Raw genomic sequence first — 23,327 nt, 5'->3', positions numbered from 1 at the left:
GGACATACAGTGTTTGAAAATAAGCACAGCCCCTTCCCTCTTAGAGCTAATGGCATAATAGCATAGACAGCTGATAAAAGAGAACACAGAATAAATATACAGTTACAAATTTCAGGAAGTGCTATTCTATTAATCAACTTGGGCTGCCATAACAGAATACCAAGGTGGCTTCAACAATGCAAATTTATTTTTTCGCTATTCTGGAAGCTAGAAGTCTGAGATCAGGACTCCTGCATGGTCGGGTTCTGGTAAGACTTCTCTTCCTGACTTGTAAACGACCACCTTCTCACTGTGTCCTTACATGGTACAGAGAGCGTTCTAATGTCTCTTTGTCTTCTTATAAGGATACCAGTTCTGTCTGATCAGGGTTCCACCCTTATGACCTCATTTAACTTAATCACCTCCTTAAAAGGCTCTATTCCAATATAGTCACATGGGGGAGTTAGGGCTTCAGGATATGAATTTGGTGGAGCGGGACACAATTCTGTCCCTAGCAAGTGCTATGGCAAAAAAACAGAGAATGTAAGTTCCACAGAGTCAGGGATTTTTTATGTGTTTTTCAGTGACAAAATGCCCATCTTGTACAACAGTGCCTGGCACAGAGTGGGTAGTCAATAAATGATTGTTGAATTGAACTAAAGCAGAGAAGGGACATGATCTGATTCATAGTTGTAGAAGGATTGCAGGGCAACAAGGATTGAAGGAAAGAGACTTTAGGGGGCTGTTGATAGGGTTGTCTACACAAAGATAATAGTGGCTTAGACCAGGCTGTTGACTCTGCAGATTGAGAGGTGTGATTAACCTTAAGCTATACTTAGGAGGTAGAACTGACTGCTGGTGTATTATTGGTCGTGGAGGGGAGAAAGAGGATGGGATTACAGATGGATTACGTCATTATTGATGTAGGTTTTAGGCTTGGGCTATTAGTTGGATGAGGGGAAGACTAGGGGATGACGGGGAGGCAGGGAAGGAAATCGACAACTTGGTTTTGCACAAGGCAAGCTTGTGACGCCTCAGAGATACACAAGTGGAGGTAACATGTAGGCAGCGGGATATATAAATCTGGAGCACAGAGGGACGTAGCTCATTTGATTGTCACAACAACTGTTTTTCTCAGTGTGTCATTTTTGTCTCCATTTCACAGACAAGGAAATTGAATGTTAGAAGGTGAAATGAGTTGCCTAAAGTCACCAGTCCAGCAAATGAGAAGTGTGGGATTTGACACCAACGCTGTTTAACCCCTGAGCCTGGCCTCTGAACCACAGTGACCCCCTGTCTCTCAAGAGGCCTAGGTCTTGGGTACATTTCCTAATCTGCTTCTAAGTTATCACGTGACCTTGAGCCTCACTTTGCTCGCCTGGGAAATGATGGGCTCCTTCAGTTCTATAGTGCAATGCCGATCTCCTTTGTAAATCCCATTTTTAATGTGAGTTTGCCATAGGTACCTTTCAGAGATGATGCCCAAGCTGACAATTCATTTTGACACGCATGAAAAGGGCAAATCTCTTTAAGCAAAGACCCAGCACACCAGCTTTTTAAATCTGAATTCCAATGGAGCAAGAGGAAGGTTGCTTAGAACAAATACCATTTCTGAGTGAGAGAATGTTCAGCATCTCAGATTCCTTTTTATTATCTGAATAGTATTCCTCAAGGGTCCCACTGAGCCAACTGTGAGGGTGATGCTTGAGCCAGACACATAGCTTCCTCTAAGGTCTGTGCCCAGGGTCTGCCAAACTTTCCCACCTATGCCATCTCATATGTCACTGAGTCATATGGCCACCAATATGCTGGGGATAGGGAGGTAGTGATGACACAGTGTATCCTTTCTTCCAGTGGTTCCTGGTTGCCCTGCATTTCAGAAAGGACCCCCCTAACTTACCATGGGCTATATTCTTCAGACACTAGTCCAAAGAGTCGTCCTTTGGGCCAGTGTCACCCTTTTGAGGGGGCATCTGATATGGACAGTCAATTTGAATTTGATTGGGACATGCTAATGAGCCATTCATATGTGTAGGATTTGTTTCTGATTAGATTAAGCTTCTCAGAGAGGAAAGAAACAGCCACTGATTAAAGACATAAAAAAGGAAACACTTTAAATGAGTAAGTGGCTCATCTTCATATAGCAAAGTATAAATTAAACATAGTCCAGGGGCTCAGCTTTGAATAGCAGCTGGATAGAGTGGGATTTTCTGAATATGTCCACAAGGAGAAGATGCTCACAGCAATTCAAAGGGACTTAACGCACCAGAGAGGGCACTGAGCACTCTGGAGTAAATGGATGGGCCAAGTTATCTGATAAAAATGACTCTCAGACTAGCAATGAGAAGAGTTTTATTTGGATTTCAGGAAATTGCTCCCCAAGTCCCCGTGACATTCAAGCTTATTATTATTCTCTGGAAGCATCCATGATGGTCATGGGGCCAGAGATCTTCGCTCAGAACAAAGACTTGATTAGAGTAGACAACACACGTGTCAATGGGACCCTGAGTTGGAACTTAGTCAATACTTCTTTCTCAGAGCTTGGGGGGTTCTATAGTTTGGGCTCTATGGAAATGCCTGGATTGGAATTAGCCTGGCTTGTCTGCCATGCCTGGGAAGCTGTAAGGGTCAGCCCTGTCAAGACGGTGTTGCCTGACCAAGGCTGGGGTGCAGCTCCGGCCCCAGACTCACCTGGCCGGCTCCAGAATTAGCGGAGCCACCACAGGGCCGCTGTCTAGCAGTCTGAGGAACTCTGGACTGTGTGTGACCGCCAAACCCCAACCTTTTCCTTTTCCACCCTGCTGGCTTCTTAGCTTTTTGACCTCTGCTTTTGTTCTGAACATGAAGCAGACTCTCGCCTACAGCCTGTTATGCGAAGGTCCGACACCCTGCCTGCCCGTGGTAGCTAGCTCCCTCTCCCACTCCTTGGGACTAGACCTACTGTCTGTACCCTCGGCCTCTGGTGGCGTCATGTTCGGAATGCACTTATCACCTGCAGTTGGGAAGTTGTTGCCTTCTGAATAGTCTCTCCCAATGCCTGGGACTTTCTGCTACGAAGTCCCACTCAGTAGACTGAACCCCTGATTATCAGTATTGCAGGAGCCGAGCCTCTCTGGTCACTTTGCCTCTTTGGCAGCTTGTATTCATCAGGGAGGTGATCAAAAGCTGCACCAGTAGCCCCCAAACCACAGAGGCTTAACCCAGGACGAGTTTGTTTGCTGCTCACATCAGTCTCCTGAGAGGTGGGAGGCTGTCCTGGGCAGCCATTCTCTACGTGGTGACTCAGGTAGCTTCCTTTGGGGGGTTACCCATCTTTGAACCTCAGGGTCATCCTGCTTTAAACATCCAGCAGATTGGGAGGGAGGGAGGTAGACGTGTTCATGGACTTCCCACATGGGATACTTACTGCCCTTGGCCAGGAAGTGGCAGCTATTTATTTCATTGGGCACAGCTATTCACATGGTCCCTCCTGACAGCAAGGGAGGATGGGAGAGGTAAAGGAGCACAGACATATTAGTGAGCAGTATGAGTCTACCACACCCTTGAAGACCACCCTACTCCAGTCTCAGCTTTGCCAGCCTCTCTATGTTCAGGCCTGGCTCCTTCCATTTTGTCATGAATCCAACCTAGCTTGAGTGTGGGCAATATTAACCAGGCCTGTTAGCTAGAAGGAGACCTGAAGTAACCATGAATAAACTCTACTTGGTTGGAACCATTAAAAGATGCCTTCTGATCTCAGTTTGCAAAGCAATCCTCGTGAAATTTCCCATGAGGAAGTGAACTCCCATGGCCCCAATCTTAATAGAGCAGTGAGGAAAAGCAGAGTCCCCTGTGTATGATGGGTTAGTTTGCTGAGCTTGGGGCCATGGTGGCCCCCGGGTTTCCTGTAGGGAAGCAGCTATCTCAGCAAATCTCAAGACCCTGCAAAACAGCCTTTTAACTTTTTCTTCATGAAAAGCTTCCAGACATTCCAGCCCAGCTGGTCTCTTTTTGGAATTCTGCCAGATGGATCCTCCTGCTGCTTTCTGATAGTTATGAAGACTCCCTTTCACACAGGGAAAGTGCTTCAAGTGCTTCTTAGGGTTGACCCAAAATCAGACCCCTTCAGGGACACCTTCCAAGAAAAAGCATCATTTTTTTTCCCCCAAGCATCAATTCTGTCCAGAGGACTCTGTGGCAGTGTTTTGACAAGAAGAGGGCTTGGGGAAACTGTATCCCCAGGGAGTGTTTTTCCATGGGGTCCGGTGGAAGAATAAGCATGGACTTTAAAAATGTTTTCTTACACTCTAAAATAATGCAATATCAACCCTTGTGATCCTGGAAGAGCACCAAGTAAAGTGCACTGGGGATAATTCAGAAGTCAGGCCAGGTTCTTGATCCTGCGTTCATGCAGGAACGATTTATCAAGCACCTATCGTGGAGGCCCAAGGGATTCCCTCATGAGAGCTAGGTGGCCTTGGGTCTTCTCTCACAGTCTGGTAGTGCAGATCTGTAAACAGGAAGGGCTCCAGCTCACTGAAAGTCAAGGAGTTACAAACTGAAGCTCCAGTGAGAGCGAATTCCACACCCATCGGCAAGAATTAAAACGTTGGACAGAACCAAATGTTGGCGAGATTGCAAAGCAACAGGAGTGCTCATCTGCACTGTGGGAGCAGAGCTTGGTGTACTCGCTTTGGAAGACTTTCACCTTCCTGGGGAAAGTCGAATGTGTATATAGCCTGTGCCTCAGAAATTCCACCGCAGTGTAAATACGTGGAGAGGCGCCTGCTCTTGGGCACCAAGAGACGTGCATAAGAATGTTCCAAGGAGTGCTCCTCATTATACTGGAAACAACCAGACTGTCGACCAACAAGAGAATGCATAAGTAAACTGCTGTATATTTATACAGTGGAACACCATGGTGATGAAAATAAATGAAGCAAGAAGCAGGTTGCAGAATGCAGACGATATGCTTTCATTTATGTAGCATTCAAAAACAGATAAAACCAAATATAGATAGTTTAGGTTGATGGCAAGGAAATTAACAAAATTCAGGATAATGGGTTACCTTTGGGAGGAAGGAAGAGCACACAGAGTTTTCTGAGTTACTGCTAATGTACTGTTTTGTAAGCAGGGTGCTAGGTAAATAGATTTTCCTTATATTATGTGTCTTTAAACTGTACATTTGCACACAGCTATTGTAAGTGCTGTGCAAGAGGAAGTATAGGTAATACGGCAATGAGTAGCAGAGGTATTTAAGCAAATTTAGGACAGCCAGGAAATGTAGGCAGGAATCACTAGGCAAATAAATGTATTGCTGCGGGCAGGGGGAGGGGAGGAAAATTCCAGTAAAGGGAATGGTATGGGGTGCAGGGCAGGAATCCGAGACTAGGAATCCTAGGTCTATCCTAGGAACTAAGAGAAGTTGATGTAACAGGAGAGCAGAGCATGAAACATGAAGCTGCAGCAAACAGAAAGGACCAGGTCTCAGAGGTCTTGCAAATCATGTTAAGGAATATGGTCTTTTCTCTGGAGACTAAAAGTTGCAAGTATGGGAGTGAGGTGCATTTTGGAGGGAGTTTGGCTCCATGTTTTACATTGTCCCCATCCTGGCTCCTCTTCTGCCTCACGCCCTTGACCTCAGTTTGCTGGTGGCTTCTGGCGTTTGTCTTAGTTTTGCCCAGACTTGACCCCTCTTCCCTTCTTACTCCCATGCAGGACCAGGCCTAGGGCCAAGGTGAGCCAAGTGCCCAGGGTGCAGAATGGAAAGACACCTGAAGAATAGGGGCCCTGCACAGCCCTGGTCAGCGTCTTGGTTTGCCTGCATTTCTGACCCTACAACCACCCTGGAAATGAGTTTCTCATCTTCTGCCAGCTATTCTCAGGCCTCAGCCTCAACCTCCATCCTCCTTGTCTTTCTTCCCCGAGCCTGCCTGGTTTGGCTTTCTACTCTGGTTGCTGCATTTCACAGCCAAGTTAGGAGAAACAGTTACACATAAAAAAGATAATTAACAACATGAGCCAAGAAATACGGACCACAGGAGTGGTACAAATCATGTGTTTCAGGAGGTTGGAGGAACTGGGCCAGGCTGGCTTTGGATGGATGGAGAGCAGGAAGGAAGCTTTTTATGCTAAAGGAATAGGGGGAACATTTTGCCAAGAGCAAAGAGCTCATTAAAAGTCATGTGGAGATAAAAGCTGGACAGGATTTGGGGTCCTGTGGTCTAGGTCTATGGAGTACAAGGCTGAGATGCCACCACCCCCAATCCCTTGCCTCCAGGAAGCATCACTAATAAACTGTGGCACACTTTTCCGTTGAGCCCGGGGAATCCTTCTCAGAAGGATTCAGAGCCTCAGAATCCTCAACATGGTGCTTCAGAAGGACATTAACAAGCAAATGCATTCATCATGGAAGTATTATTTGCTCTCCTTGACATAGACTGCAGAGTGATCATGAGTCTGAGTGGGAGAAATGGTCAAGCTGTATCCTGTCGCCTCCCTCCAGTGTCTCTCTATTTTACAACTTCGGATTTACGACTCTGCCAGTCACGTCTCAAAATACTGGGCATCATTTGAGGTACTGGCAAGAAAACGTAGACTCACAAAATGCAAGTAGAAGGGATCTATCACATCGCTGAGTTCCGTTCCTCCATTTGGCAGCTAGGAGAAACTTGAGGCCTGGGAGGGAAACAGCCTTGTTTATAGAAGTGGCAAACAGAACATAAACTCAAATCCTTTGACCCTGACCTTTTAGCAGCAGCTCCCAGCCTGGAAGGGGAAAGGGAACCTGACCTTTCCCTAAGAACCCACTACATGACTGTCTTCGCTAGTGGCAGCTTTTCATACAGCATCTCTTTTAAACCTGCCAGGGTATCATTATCCCCAATAAAAAGGCAACTGACACCCAAAGACGGGTTCAGGTCAAAGGCTAATGGGCAACAGAGGCAAGATGGAAACCCTCTTCCATCAGCCTCCAAGACCCGCCTTCCCAGATGGTTCCCAGGTGGATGCTCCATCTTTCTGGAAACACTAATAGGATTAGGGCTCTCTGGGAAGGGCTGGTGGTGAGTGAGACTTCATGCTGCTTAACTGTTGTTTACCATCTACTTCCGGTTCTTGGTCCCACCTGAGGGCAAGCCCAGCATCTCCTCTGTGGGTGTTTGCAAACACTGGCCAGGCCGAGGGCTTTCTCCACACTAGTTCGTCATTCCACAAGATGAAGCCGCCTGCTTTCCACCACACTCATTTGATGCCTTGCCAGGTTTTACAACGTTCATTTACGCTCTGCAGCCAAAGTGACTCTCTTCAGTTACAGCAGTGTGCACTTAAATGTCAGAGCGTCGCTGAAAAACTGCTTGGGTCTGAAGGAAGTCATTGTGTTCAGTCAAATCTGGCCACATTTTATGTTTATGGCCTTTATTAGGGGATCCAGCTGAGCGAGTTAAAACCACTTCTCCATAGTTAGTGAAAGCCCAGGACTCGGAGATTGCTGGAATCACTCATTCAAATAACAGTTTATGTTATTGAATGTATACCATATGCCTGGTGCTGGTGAATACAACATGATCCTTGTCTTCCTGGAGCTTATAGTCTAGCAGGGAGCAGGGAGCAGGGGACAGACTTGAATAAACACATAAGTGGAAGTATTATGAATAAGTGTTCCCAAGAAAAAGGGTGAGGCACTGTAAGTATTCTGAGGGGATCTAATGGGCAGGTCAAAGAAGGTAATATTTGAGCTGGGTAACAGTGGGGGGGGGGTGGATTTATCCCAGAAAGATGGAGTAGCAGGTGCGAGGGCACAGAGACAGGAAGAAACTTGGTGTGGTCAAGAACTATATTTCCCAGGGCCCATCCAGAAGCCACAAGATCTAGCCTACATCCAGGGCTGACATGTGTCAAGTATCCCCAGAAGCCATCTTGTAGTTGCTTCCTGTGCCCTGTGACCTCATCTGCCTTCTTGGTTACTGACCCTTGACCTTCACTTCTCAGCCATGTCTCTGGTACCCACCTCTCCTGCCCTCTCTCCTCTTGACACCCTCACCCCATGGAACTTGCAAGGCTAAGCCATCACTGTGTCCCACACCTTTACCGTCCATCCAGTGGCCCTGCTTCTCTGGCACAATCATTCCTGTCTGTAGTTTCTATCTGGTTTGGGTCTTTCTACCTCACACCAGCTGTGACATGTCCCAGATGCAGCTCCCCTTCCTCATTTCCTCACCCCTGCCTTCCCCCACACCAAGCTTCCATGGAAGTTTTATGATATCATTTTCCAGAAGGTCCAAATGCCAGTGAATTTCCTTCCTATCCTTTGTCTACCCTCCATGAGAGGGTCTCCAAGATCAGCTGTGGGTCAGACCTTTGAGAGTCTCTCTGTGTCAAGTCATTGGTCAGCAGAGCCACTTACCACCTGGGAATCAGAGATCATGGGCTTCCTCTTGTGTATTTCATTGTCATTGGGCAGGGTCCAGAAGCAGCAGGGTAAACATGCCAAATCCACATCTTCTGCTCCAATGCCCAGAGACTGCTAGGAACCCACAGGCTGCATTCAAGACAGGTGCTGTCACCCCCTCTATAGATGAATTCCTTTGCAGAGAAGGTAGGAGAGTGGGAGTGACTTCTAGATTAACAAGTGCTCCTAGTCTCTAAGGAGGAGCCTGATTCACCCTACTGCACTGGGCCAGGCACTCTGGAAGTCAGCCTATCTCTTCTCTGTTGGGCTTTAGCCAGACGTGGGAGTCCTCTGCAGTCATTTTTTCCCCTGAAGGTGGATGTTCAGGAAGAGCCAAATAGCAGCGATGATAAGGTTATTATAAAATAATAATGTGTGCACGTTGAGGGCTTATTGCAGGGCTTCCTGAGCCCACAGCCCTGTGCAGGAACAACCTATTATGCGTGTTTCATAGACAAGAGGTTAAGTGGCCCACAGTCACCCGTCAGCAGGCATGCAGTGGGGACAGAATGAGCCCAGATGTCCTGCCCCTACCTCCTTGACTGCCATCCATGCGGTGCTCAGACTGAAGCACCAGGGTTGAACATGATGAATCTGCACATCCCCCTCTTCTCCTGGGCAAAATTGAGGCTTGGGAGAAGTGACCTGCCCAAGGTGGAATTGCAGCAGGTGGCAGAGGCAAAATGTTTGAATTTAGTTCTCGCTGGCTCCAAAGCTGTGCTTTCAAACACTATGTCTTCCCACTGGCCCAGCCACTCCAACTCTGCTGGAAACCCATGATCTGTCCAGGCACCATCTAGCACGTGTCTAAAGGAGAGCTTTGGCAGGGGTGGGGTATATAATTGTATGTGCAGAAATCCAGAGATGGGAGGACAAACATGCATGCTGGGAGATGTAGAACATGTCAGCGTGGCTGTGGCATAGAGCATATGGGGGAGCCAGCACTAGGCTGGAGGGACAGGCAGATCAGGGCTGGGCCCCAGGAGGCCTCACGGCCTCAGGGCCGTGCTGGGAAATGTGTGGTGCAGAGGATGTGATCCACCCTACACTTTAAAAGGATCACTCTGGCCGCAGGGAGGCGAAGAGGCTGGAAGAGGAAGGCAGGAGGGAGATCGGTTGTTTGGAGGCTGTTCCAGAGTTCAAGTGAGACATGACAGTGGTCTAGACAAGGGCCGTGGTCAAAGAAAAGGAAAACAGGAGTGGATTCGAGAGTCCAACAGTGAGTTCACACCATTCCTCTTACCATGTGCTTAGAGGGCATAGGAGGTACAGCTGCCACCCTTGTGATCAGAACCACAGCAGAGGCACCCACTCTAAGGCGAAATGGTGAAGCGACTCTTTGAGAAACAGGTCTTGTAATAAAAGGGCTTTGTTACAAATCATGTTCTGTGTTGTGTTGCTGAAATATGCCAAGTAATAGCCTCCGTTCCGGTTGCAAAAGAATAATTACCCTGACTCTCTGTGTTGTCAGTAACATGTTCACAGTATTCATAGGCTTTCATTGCAAATCTCAGCAAAGTGAATTGGAAATCAGCACGAGCCCCAGAATGTACGGGTCATGGAAATGAAGGTGCACAGCCTGAGGCCTTCCATGGCTTCCTCTCTTGCCTAAGCTTCAGTGGAGGTCAGACAGATCCTTTTCTCTTCAGTACCAGCCGTGTGGCCTTGGACAAGGGACAGCCTTTGGTCTCAGTTTCCCCATTTGGAATTGGAGACAATAACCACTGTAACACAGGGTTATTCTAAAGATCCTGCTGAATATAATTTGTTTAGTAAGAGCTGAGCTGATGACATGATTATGTGCCAGGCATGTTCCTAAGCACTTTGTATATAATCACTTTAATCTCCTCGGGAACCTCATGAAAGAGGTACTATTTTAATCCCCATTTGAGAGGAGGAAACTGAAACACAATGAGATTGAGTGGCGTACCCAAGGTCACGCAGCTAGCATGAAACAGAGCCAGGATTTGAACCCAAGCAGTCTGGTTCCAAACCCTCTGCTCATAACCACCACACTATACTACCTACCCACATACACAGTCCAGTGCCTGGTACACGGTGGACCCTGAGTGCGAACGCTTGTGTCTTTTCCATTGGCCATAAATTATATACTGAAGGCAAGACAAGTTCAGAGAGTGGAAAGGCGATCAGTTGCCTTCCAACTCTGACAGTCTGTAGGGACCAACTGTTGTGAAACAGACGGGTGGAACAGAAGGCATTCTCTTCCTGACACACACACACAGAGTAACTTAGTGAAATCCAAAGCTGACCTTATAGAACACTTATCTTGATGAACAATGAGAAATGTATAGAATTTTCCAATCATTGTATTGTACACCTGAACCTAATACAACACTGTATGTTAACTATACTCAAAAAAAAAAAAAAAAGGAAAAACAAAGTTGACCTTTTCTTAGATGCAGACCTATCCTTGATGGATACAGGTTATACGTGTGAACATTATTTACCAAATTATCTGGTTGACAGTATCTGACAGGTGATCACTGCTATCCACCAAGAAATAATGATTATTTTCCCTCAGAAGCCTCATTCATCAGCTCTGGCCAGGTATTTCGGATTCATCCCACATTTATTAAGCATCAATCATATAGTGATTGAGTGATTAAGTATCATCATCCATATATTGATTCAACAAGTACTTACTAAGTACCTGTATGTACCAGGCCTGTGTTAGTGCTAGGGATGAGAAATGAAGGAGACAGGAGTTCTTTCCATCTAGGAACACGAAGTGAGGGAAGGAGGCTGACAGGTAAGCAGGAAGTTGTGATATCAAGAGCTTGGGGACCAGAGGAGGGAGAAATTGGCTCTGCCCCCAAAATTGAGCAAAGACTCTACAACAGAGAAGTCATGTGGTCAGGATCTTGAGAGATTACATTTTTTCAGCTGGAGAAGGAGTAGCATTCTACAATGACAAAAAGATGTGCACGTCCCAGAACATTGGAAGTTCAGAGTGGCTGCAACATTTGTGGCAAGACCTCCAAGACACTGTCCTTTGGCACTCAGAAGAGAAGATCATTTTTCTTTATTTTTTGAAGTCAAATTGCATCTGATTCAAGCTCCTAGTCACTGAGGTCAGCGAGAAGTTTCACATGACTGCCTTCTTTGTATCTCCCTCTCTCTTGGGTTCTATTAGAACTCAGGGCCTAGGAAAAGACGGACCAGGAGAAGGGCAACAGGCTCACTCCCTCTGGTGATCACTAATCTCTGTCCGGCCCATGTGGTCCATTTTAGGATGATACCTCTGCTGGGAGTCTCTACTGGTTCCTCTAGGTCAAGCATTGCTGCAGAGACCATTATGAAGATTTTTGTTAACTTCTCTGTCAGGGGCTAGGAGAACCCAGATCATTGGTCATACAATGTCTAGTCTCTTCTTTGCAGGAATGGAAGGGATGGAAAAAGAAGGTGCATTCTTTGCTGGTAAATCCACAGCAACAAGAAACAAGACACAAAATAATGACTCAATAACCTTCCTGCTATAGGAGTAGAAATAAGGTAGAGCTCACCCCCTCTGTAGACAGTAGTCTGGAGAGACAAGATGAAGAGAGCTGGAGTTGTTCATGCTCAGATTGAATGGTCACCTAAGACCTACTTTAGTGGCTCAGAGTCAGGTCTGGGCACTGGTGAGTGACTCTGTGTCTTCTACAGGTGTGGCAGTGTGGCGGGAGCGTGGAAGTCCTGCCTTGTTCTCGGATTGCCCACATTGAGCGAGCCCACAAGCCCTACACCGAGGACCTCACAGCCCATGTCCGCAGGAATGCCCTCAGGGTGGCTGAAGTCTGGATGGATGAATTTAAAAGCCATGTCTACATGGCATGGAACATACCCCAAGAGGTAGGAAGCCCCTGTGGGGATGGGGTTTTGGGGAGGGTTGGTTGGAAAAAACATTAAAACACAAAAAATATGGGACTAACCCCTTTTCCTATAGATCAGGCAGAGTCTTATTATCCATGGTAGAGTAGACTCTCAGCCCCAAAAGATACTACATGTGGGAGAAAAGAGGCGGACTGTGAGGCACTAAGCCATGTCTTATCCCCACCCCTGTCCCTGGTCAGCATGCTTAAAGAAAGACTTCTTCTCTCCTGACCTCAGTTATCCTCATTTAAAATTTTTTTTTTCGGGCGCCTGGGTGGCGCAGTCGGTTAAGCGTCCGACTTCAGCCAGGTCACGATCTCGCGGTCCGTGAGTTCGAGGCCCGCGTCGGGCTCTGGGCTGATGGCTCAGAGCCTGGAGCCTGTTTCCGATTCTGTGTCTCCCTCTCTCTCTGCCCCTCCCCCGTTCATGCTCTGTCTCTCTCTGTCCCAAAAATAAATAAACGTGGAAAAAAAAAAAAAAAATTTTTTTTTCAACGTTTATTTTTGGGACAGAGAGAGACAGAGCATGAACGGGGGAGGGGCAGAGAGAGAGGGAGACACAGAATCGGAAACAGGCTCCAGGCTCTGAGCCATCAGCCCAGAGCCCGACGCGGGCCTCGAACTCACGGACCGCGAGATCGTGACCTGGCTGAAGTCGGACGCTTAACCGACTGCGCCACCCAGGCGCCCCAGTTATCCTCATTTTAAATGAGAACATCGGACCGGGTGACTCCAACTTTACTTCATGTCTAGGTCCTCAGCTTCTCTGCTATACAAATATACCAGCAATTACCAAAATTCACCAAAGTGCCCTTTAATCTCCCTGTAGACTGTATTTAGGGTTCTCCATCGAACCTGTGACCGGAGCAATAGGAATGTCCATATGCCTTTGGGATTTCTGGAACCACATGCATGAGGAGGGGATACACTCTCACAGGACCCTCAGGAGGAGAAGGGAACTGTTCTGGATGGTTTCTAATCATCACAGAATCTCATCATTGCCTGCCACTGTCCTCTATCCCTCTTATCACCTACATTTAAGAAATGCCAGAGAAAAAGCAATGTTTCTCTAGTAGATTTGTTCTGCCTTGTCATGTGTCACATGGAAATGACCTTGGACCACTGAGTTGGGAGAACCCCAACAGATGCCAGCCACGGGATCCCAACCTGCTTACCAGCGTGTCTACCTGGAGATCATTGGTTATGTTGCACTATGTGAGATAGCCATTGACTGCATGACCTCCTTCTTTCCCCTTGGGAATCCTTTAAAAAGCTTCAGTTCTCTCTTCCTAATAGAGAAATGGTTGATTTTTGCCTAACCTTTCCATATGAAGGTCCTGTTCCCTGATCTCTCCACCCAGCTAATGTTGCTCTGGCGGAGTGATTGAAGGTTACCTGGACCATGGGCAGGAGCTTTTAGGCAGCCCCCATCACCTCCACTATCATGGGGGGTGGGGTGGGGTGGGGTTGGGATGTGTACTCCCATGACCAGTGACATTTCACCAGTAGGGAGAAGAGGAGCCAAGAAGTACCAGCCAGAGTGTGAGCAACCTTAATGAACCAGCCCCAGGATTGCATCCCTGACAGTGGGAGTGTTTCTAGGGAAACAGCAGTGCCTTCTAGACCCATCTGTGGCTGTGGGAGTTGGATCACAGTATTCTTGGGAGCATGCTGAGCCCCACTGTGGGTATCCTCTGATAGCAAAATGTTAAGAACACTTGGAAAGTCCCCCAGGAACTTAGCAGTGAAGTATCGTAGATCCGTAGTCTCTTAGAGTCCTGTCCACACTCCTGCCCCCTTCTCTCTGTACCCCAAAGCTGCAAATCTTTTAGCCCTCTCCCCTCATAGTGGCTGATAGATGTTGAAGTGGATAGTAAATCCAATGAATGGCAGAGAACCAAGAGAGAAAAGTAACTGGAAAATGATGAAACTCAGTGTGTGTCTGTGACTTCTCAGAGGGTAGTTCAAACCCGGTCAAATGGGTAGGATGAGAGGGAAGTGAACTCAAGAAAGGCAGATAAGGGGCTCCTGGGTGGCTCAGTCAGTTAAGCATTCGACTTCAGCTCAGATCATGATCTCACAGTTCATGAGTTAGAGCCCCACATCAGGTTCTATGCTGACAGCTCAGATCCTGGAGCCCACTTCAAATTCTGTGTCTCCCTCTCTCTCTCTCGCTCTCAAAAATAAACATTAAAATTTTTAATAAAAAAGGGAAGGCAGATGAGCAGTGGGAGTGTCCAGGATAAAGCCTCAGATGGAGAAGGTGGACAGTGTGTTTTCTAAAAGTCTATCTCTTGACCCCCACTATTCCCTGCTTTGTCCAGACTCCATCTCCTGCCTCTTCTGAGACTTCTGGAAAGAGTCAACACTTTCCCCCTCCATTCACTTCTCAAGTCACATCCCAGTATTGCCCCCAAACTGCTTTTGACAAAGCATCTTAACTGCTTAATGGACATTTTAAAGTCTTTAACCTCCAGGATCCCACCTTTTCCTTGAAATTCTGTACTTGCTTGGCTCCTTGATTCCATACCCCAGGATATCCCCACCTCTCTCTGATTGCTCCTAATTCCCTGTGGGCAATGCTTACCTCCCCTGGATGCTTAAGTGCACCCAGGCATCCACCCTTGGCCAACCACTCTCATTTTACTCCCTGGTGGTCCCATCTATTCCTGGGTCCTCCTACCATCTATCCATTGACGACTTCCTAACTAATGCCTCTAGCCCTGACTTCTGCCTTTAGCTTCAGACCTGTGGCTGCACGTCGATCTCCTGAGTGCTCCCTCAGGCACTTTAGACTGGATCTGCCAAAAATGGAGAACATCTTTTCCCCCCAAAGCTGCTCCTGTTCTCCCTCCCATTACAGTTGAGGATACCACCATCTTCCCAGATCTATGAGCTTGAAACACGTCTTCCTCTGAGCCTCCTTTCCCTTAAGCCCCATTCCCAATCCATCACTGAACACTTCTGTCCGTTCCTACCCACCTCACGTCTGAGTTCAGGTCTTGTCTTTTCCTGCACAAGAGCCTCTGGTTTCCCTGGCTCGAGACTTACCCCCTCAAATCTATCCTCCACACTACCCAAAGTTATCTTTAAAAAATAAAAATAAAACACACACACACACACACACACACACACACACACACACACACAGTGGGGCGCCTGGGTGGCACTCAGTCAGTTAGGTGTCCGACTTCGGTTCAGGTCATTATCTCACGGTTCATGGGTTGGAGCCCCGCGTCGGGCTCTGTGCTGACAGCTCAGAGCCTGGAGCCTTCTTCGGATTCTGTGTCTCTCTCTCTCTACCCCTCCCCTACTCGTACTCTGTGTCTCTCTCTGGCTCAAAAATAATAAAACATTAAAAAAATTTTTTAAAAACTCACAGTGACCACATCATCGCCCTGCTTAAAATCTTGAACGGACTCTCCACCAAATCAGGCATAAACCCCTCTGCCCACCCGTAACCCTCTGCCCCCACTCTGTATTATAGTTTCTGTAGACTGCAGGACAGTGAGAGCTCCAGAGTTGCCCATCTATTCCATGCTATTTCTTCTCTCTGTATGTTTGCTCATTTTGTCCTCTCTGCTTGGAACTCCCTACCCTCTGCCTCTCCCCCAGCATCCACCCTTACGGATTTCCCTCCATCCTAGTAGACTCAGTTCCAGTGACCCCTCCTCTAGAAAGTCAGCCTCAGCTAGAGAAAGTGCCCCCTTTGCATGTATGTCTGTGTCATTGCATCACTATCCTGTGAAAGAATGTTCTATTGTGTAAAAGTCTGTCTGTCTGTCTGTCTGTCTCTCTCTCTCTCTCTCTCTCTCTCTCTCTCCCCACCCCCCCCCACCCAGGGGCTCTCAAATCTGGCTGAACATTAAAATCCCTTGTGCTCCAGCCCCAGAGATTATGACTTAATTGGTTTGGAAGGGGACCAGGGATCATTTTTTGGAAAGCTCTTCAGGGATTCTAATATCCATCCAGGCTGAGAGCCACTGCATTAGACCACAGGCTTCCTGGGGACAGATTGTATCCTTCATTTTTGTGTCACCATGCCTAGCGCAAGCCAGGGCACATGGTCAGAGCTCAGGAAAACCTCGCCGATGCTTATTAACAAATGGATCTGCTGGCAGTGTGTGTAATTCCTTTCTCCCTCAGTCAGTGGCTCCTAAAAGCAGATCTGCAGACCAGCTGATTAATTCTGGGTCTCATCCTCAGAGATTGTGATGAGTAGGTATGTAGTGGTCCCAGAACCTGTTCAGAGCTCTCTGGGTGCCGGTTTGGGGCTGCCAGATTTGAGTAATACTAGATTAATCCTGCTAGTCTTTAATTCACCTTGAGTGTCACCTCCTCCAGGAAGCCTTCTCTGATTGCTCGCCTTTCCCTCCCCACCATCTTGGCTGCCCCACACAGTGAGATGGACTAAGGGCTCCTTCCTCTTCTGCTCTCCCTCAGCACCCTGTTTGCTTCTGTGCTTCACACTGTGTACAGAGTCTGTTTACTTGTCTGGGCCTTCCTTTCAAGCGCAGTCTGTGCCTTCTTCCTCTTTGGATGCACAGTGCTTAGGACAGCACCTGGCATGTACTAAAGATGAGCTGAAGGGGCACCTGGGTGGCTCAGTCGGTTGAGCATCCGACTTCAGCTCAGGTCATGACCTCGCGGTCTGTGAGTTCGAGCCCCGCATCGGGCTCTGCGCCGACAGCTCAGAGCCTGGAGCCTGCTTTGGATTCTGTGTCTCCCTCTCTCTCTGCCCCTCCCCCACTCATGCTCTGTTTCTGTCAAAAGTAAACATTAAAAATTTTTTTTTTAAGATGAGTTGAAAAAGAAAGAGGGAGGAAGTGTGGATGCCACATGCCCCGTGTGCCTTCCCCAAGAGTTTTCTCGGCTGCCCTTGCTGTGGTGCTATATCAAGACCTTCTGCTCAACCACAGCACATCTGTTACCTGTTTACTTAACCTTTTGCCTCCAGCATCCCAGCTGCAGGTAGAGAGTCAGACCCCGCAACCCTGCCCAGTGGCTGCTTGAAAATTAAATAAGTTCATGTACATAAAGGCTTTGATGGGTGCTCGGCAAGTAGAAAAAGCACCAGATAAGTCTTACCTCTCGGTGTGGGTGGTCTTGCCTCTGCCTTCTGCATTCCCACCCCAGCTTTCAAATGCCCTTGCAGGGCATTTATCCTGCCCGGTCGCCTTCTATGCCAAGTCCTCCCCCTGCCGTGCACCAGCCAGGTCTGCCAGCTCTATGACCTGCTTCTTTTCCACGTTCAGTCCCAAGCTTTGGGATGGCCAGAGGAGCTGCCAGCTCTGGCATCCTTTCTACTTTGATTGAAAATCAGTTTATCAACATACAGGAAGTCAGCCTGCAGCAAAGCGTCAACATTCTCTTACACCACGTTCGGGAACTCTAGCCACCGCCCCCCCACCCCACCCCACCCCACCCCCTGCCGCCTTCTCTTAACCAAAGACAGGTTGAGTGCCAGGGATGACTCACCATGGTGCACAAGTGATGGCCCTTCTCTAGGTTTGGCTACAAGATGTTGTGTATGTGGCTGCACACACGGGCGGGAATACTGGCCAGCTTTTTGTGCGGCTGGGTGTATTTGTTTCCAATGGCCACCATCACAAATTACCACAAATTGAGTGGCTTTAAACAACAGAAATTACTCTCTCACAATTCTGGAGGCCAGAAGCCCCAAATCAAGGTGACGACAGTGCTGTGCTCCCTCCAAAAGCTCTAGGGGAGGATACTTCGTCTTCTCCAGCTTTTGGTGGCTCCTGGCATATTCCTCGTCTCGTAAATGCACCACTCCAGTCTCTCCCTCTGTCTCTATGACTCTGTGTGTTCAATGCCACCCCCCTCCTATCTCTTATGAAGATACTGGCCATTGCATTTAGAGCTTACCCTAAATCCAGAATGATTTCATCTGCAGATCTCTAATGAATTCTGTCTGCAATAATCCTATTGCCAAATAAGATCACATTTGGAGGTTCTGGGTAGACACGAATTTTACAGGGGACTCTATTCAATCCACTAAGTATTTGGCAAGGCGGGTGATACATTTATTGTTTTCTAATAATAAGTGTCAAGGTGACCTTCTCTGAGACAGTTTGCTTATTTCTAAATTTCTTCCCCCAATCTGAAAACGGTTTGACGCAATTTACAATAAATACACTGCACAGACGTCCTGAACCATTAAAGTGGAAAGGCAGAAGTCAACTAACAAATAGGAAGGGGAAAGGGGCATGATATCCAGAAATATAAGCAGAGCAAAGCTGTGATTCTTGAATCTTCTAGAAGTAGAAATGAGCCTCTGATGGGTATTTCTCCCACCTTCGATTAGATAAGGAGAGAGACCAACTTTCCCTTGATCCTGAATGTAAAAAGAAAGTTTTCCTGTGGGAACCCAGAATTTTAGGAAAGCATGGGGGCCTTCTAGAGAAAGATTCTTCCAGTGGCTCCCCGTAAATGCTGAGACACAGTGTTAATTTGTCATATAAAGGCGATGATAGCATGAAGGGGAAGGCCTGGGTCCTAGCAAATACCTCTGTGATATCAGGATAAGGGGCAGAGAAGTTTAAAGAGCTAATACTTAACAGATCCCTTGGGGTGGGGGTGGGGGTGGGGCTGGGGCTGGGGCTGGGGTGAGTGGCAGGTTACATTTATTGCCAGCTTTTATCTGTAATACTTCATAAATATTTTCTCAACCTAGTTTTCATCAATACAGTCCAGGCTCAGCGGTAGGTCCGGGGCACAGAGATTAGTCTAACATGTTTCCTGGATCCAGCAGAGAAAGGCCAAGTAGCAGTTGCTGGAAAGTTCTCTGGGCAGGAGCTGAGGAATAGGCAAATTATAGATGAGGTCATCTAGAAGTACTCAGAAGACATTGCCCCTTAGCAGTCTAGAACTTAAACTTCAGGCTGTAGTAGGTTCACATTTTTATGTTACCTAAATTCTGGTGGGAAAAATAAATGTATTTCTTCTGTATCTACACTCTCTTGTTACTCAGGCCTCCATGGTCGAATACCAAATACTTCTCCTGATCACGTGCAGATTCGTGCAGCAGCCATCTTTGTGATTTTTCTCAGACATTTCAAACTCAAACTCTGTTCATTTCATGATCTTCCCAACCCCAGTAACTTGATCCCCAGAGCTGTTGCTAGAAGCAGGAGGTTCACATAGCCAGCACACAAGTGGCAGTGCCAGTGGGAGAGAGCTGTTATTTCCCTGTCTTCCTCTCCCCCTACTCTGGGCTTACGAAATACCACGTGCCCTCTCTGGTCCCTGGCTCCGTGGTGTCATCCTCTGAGATGTCACGGAGTCTCCACCTGATCCCCAGCTAGAGAGACTCCTCACCATCTTCTGCTGTGACATCAACTCTTTCTCAGCTGATTCTATGCCCTGTTCCACGGCCGGTGTTCAGGCCCAGGGACTCAATGTTCTCCCCTTTGCTCTGAGACCACAAGGAATATGGGGGCCTCTCTCTAAATCAAGGACACATCCATGTCTCCATTACCACTTCTTGCCTGCTATACCTTGATGACTCAGAGGCCACCACTCTGATATACCTGGGAAGTGAGAGACACAACTACTCTCTACACTAAGACCCCCAAGCTAAGAGAGGGTCTGCTTCTCCCACAAGGACCTGGTCTTAGGAGGCAGAGGGCAGGCTCTTCTAGATGCATAGCATAGGTTAAAAATGCAAACTCCCGACCTGGGTTGATTGGGTGCAACTCTCAGCTCCACCATTTATCAGCTGTAGGACTTTGGGCAAGAGGTCACTGAACCTCTCTTTGTCTCAACTCATCTATAAAACAGTGCTACCCTATAGGTTTAAGTGGGCCACTATACATGCATATAAACTTCTGTGCAGGTTTCATGCAGGACAGAACCTACCACATTGCGAGCATTGCAAAGACTTTTCTGCCGCAGTTATTAGGAATAGTATTTGAATTAGTACTATTCCACCTTCCACTTTTTCCCTCACTCCCTCCCTCTTTCCCCCCACAGCTCAGAACTTCTCATCTTCTAGCATGAGGTAGAAAAAACTGTACTCCAACTGTGTGCTCCAGCTCCTTCCACCTACACCTAGACCACAGGTTTTTTTGTTCCACTTATTTTTTTTAATGTTTATTTATTTTTGAGAGAGACAGAGAGAGAGAGAGACTGAGCATGAGCGGGGGAAGGGCAGAGAGAGAGGGAGACACAGAGTCCGAAGCAGGCTCCAGGCTCTGAGCTGTCAGCACAGAGCCCGACATGGGGCTCGAACCCACAAGCCATGAGATCATGACCTGAGCTGAAGTCAGACACTTAACCGACTGCGCCACTCAGGCCCCCCTTGTTCTATTTATTTTCAAAGGCTTTTGGTGACAGTCCCCATCAGTGCTGACCTCACGTTTCAGTGCCCACATGGGGACAGTCATGGGGCTAAGGACATGTGGGGAAATGAAGGAGTTAAGGTCCCACGTCCTCCCTTCACTAGGCAGTCTCCAGGAACGTTGGCTGGGAGGTCTGGGGAGAAGCCATGTCCTGGTGGTGGCTGTATCTCTGCATTTGCACACCCGCGCAGGACTCTGGAATCGACATTGGGGACATCACTGCAAGGAAGGCCCTGAGAAAACAGCTGCAGTGCAAGACCTTCCGATGGTACCTGGTCAGCGTGTACCCGGAGATGAGGATGTACTCGGACATCATTGCCTATGGAGTGGTAAGGACCTGCCCCTTGGGGTTCACTCAGACACAGAGAGCAAGGCCAGAGAGAGGTATAGAGTCAGGGGAGAGCCTGACTCCACGGGACCTCTGGTAGACCAGCGGGCAAAAGGCAGCTTTTGGTTTCATAGACAGAACCTCTCTGTTCCCTTGAGAGGTGCTTAGTCTCTCCTCTGGAGCCTCAAGCAATTTAGCTCTAGCCTCAAACCTGCATGTGCTACTTAATAAAACAAAACCCTGCAGTTAGGTTAAGATTGCGAGGTAACATACCAATCACCCACTGTTCCCCATGCAACGGGTGCCTGAGGTTCTAGTGACCAGCCTGTATGCCTCCCCCACCGAAGGGGCTTATGCTTTCCACTCACACACACAGCCTCTAGGAAAGGAGTTCTGGAACACAACCTTCTTGAGTTCACTGTATTTGCGGGGAGGTGCCAACCCCCTGTTGTTTGGCACAGAGCAGTTACCCTTATGGAGGGCAGAGCACAGGGTTTGGATGCAGGCAGATGTGGTTCGGATCCAAACCAATCTCGACCAAGCTGCTTCTCAGTCAAGTGTCTTAACATCTATGGGCCTCAGTTTCTCCCTATGTTAAATGGGGCAAAATAATGCTGTACTCCTAAAATAGAAAAATGTCTCAGCTATATAAATATATATCCTGACGATTTGTATTTTCTAAGGTTAAAATACTTTTAATATGGTAAATTCTACCATTATCCCAATGTTCCCAGGACGATTCAACTCTTAAAGTGTTTTCAATGATACCTGATTGATTTTTTTGATATCTCATCTGGTCTTTGATTCCTGAACACATAGAGCTTTTCTGCTGACAGCTATAAGCCCCCAAAACTACAAAGATTTCTCACCACCTTGTTCCAGGGTGGAGGGTGACAAAAAGGTAAAGTGACCTTCCCATGTTCACATAGGTCATTAACACAGAACTGAGTCTAAAATATCATCTTTTTTTCTTAATTCTTTTTAATCTTTATTTATTTTGAGAGAGAGACAGAGTGTGATCAGGGGAGGAGCCAAGAGAGGGGGAGACACAGAATCAAACGCAGGCTCCAGGCCCTGAGCTGTCAGCACAGAGCCCAAAGCGGGGCTCAAACTCAGGAATAGTGAGATCACGGCTTGAGCCGAAGTTGGATGCTTAACCAACTGAGCCACCCAGGCACCCCCTAAAACATCAGCTTCTGATAGCACTCTGCTCCCTCTCTTTGGAGAGAATCCCCGCAGACCTTTTTGATATTCTAGGATGAAACTCAGAGGAAGAACTGTGACCTCCCCTCCGATAAGCTGTGGTCAAAACTGAGTTGAAGGCCTGCCTCAGCAGGAATATAATGGGCATAGCATCTGCTTGGGTTGGGGTGAGAGGAAAATGCTTGCTGAGGATTGGCCTCCATGTTCTCAGTGGGTCTCCCAACTCTGACATCCTAGGATGCTATAAGACACAGAGCCAGGATCCCAGGAATCCTGTCCCCCAATGAGACTTTTGTTGTCCAGCAGACCAACCTATAGGAGGGAGTCAGATCCTCCCACAAGAGTTTCCATGGCATGGTTGACATGTCCTGAGGAAATCACTCAGTGGCCCCTTGCGTCTCCATTTCTCAGGCTGGTGTAATTTGGGTGCCAGAAAACTCACCTGAAGCTTCAGATCCTCTTGTTCCCATGGAAATACACCAGACTATGAAGTACCTATCAACCCCATCTATCTCCCTAGGGCTATATTGAGGACACAGCTGTTACTGGTCCCCCTGTACTCTGCCCATAGCAAGTTGTATATGATGCTTGGCCATGGTTGGACCCAATCCAAAAGGGAGGGTTATGCTACTGTGGCTCTGGAGAAACTATTGGCCCCAAACCCCTGTGAGCTAGGGCCAGCTTCTGGATTCATGTTCTCACCAAGCTGTCAGCTATAGCTGAACAGTATCAGCCAAACAGTATTAACTACAGTGGGAAAGCAACAGTGGAGATTTGTGTATACGGCCATTGCAGTACTGGGCCTTACCAAAAGCATTCTTGTCTTCCAAGCAAAAGGGTCCCATCTTAATGAAATGTACAGCAGACTTACCATGTAGCCCTCACCACCACACCCAGAAACCTTTCGTTGATCAAATAGTAAGTGGCATATACAGGGTTGAGATATGGATCTGAGTCCTTAGTTAGAGCTGCTTTTACTCTGGTGTGCTGAAAAGCCATTCTCTCATCATCCCAAAGGACTGAGCAGTGCTAACCATCCCTAGGGCTAGCAGAGGTCTCTGACCCCCACCCCCACATGTTCATCTGCTAGCCCCTGCTCAGGGAGCCCAGCCAGCCTCCCCTCCCTTCTGGCTCCTCCACAGCCTGGGCTCTGA

At 47.7% G+C, this 23,327-nt stretch overlaps 1 protein-coding gene across 2 annotated transcripts in view; it reads left to right on the top strand.

The window, feature by feature from the left end:
* Positions 1-23,327, top strand: part of GALNT18 (polypeptide N-acetylgalactosaminyltransferase 18) — a 354,010-nt gene that overhangs the window by 279,514 nt on the left and 51,169 nt on the right. For both annotated transcript variants that reach the window (XM_045484518.1, XM_045484519.1), the window contains exons 7-8: positions 12,074-12,259; positions 20,834-20,971. In XM_045484518.1, coding sequence (XP_045340474.1) covers positions 12,074-12,259; positions 20,834-20,971 — 324 coding nt within the window. The remainder of the gene's footprint in view (positions 1-12,073; positions 12,260-20,833; positions 20,972-23,327) is intronic.

The sequence above is a fragment of the Leopardus geoffroyi genome, chromosome D1, assembly GCF_018350155.1.
Source record: "Leopardus geoffroyi isolate Oge1 chromosome D1, O.geoffroyi_Oge1_pat1.0, whole genome shotgun sequence".
NCBI lineage: Eukaryota > Metazoa > Chordata > Mammalia > Carnivora > Felidae > Leopardus > Leopardus geoffroyi.
The sequence above is the reverse complement of the archived record's forward strand: the minus strand, read 5'-3'. Positions and strand labels throughout refer to the sequence as shown.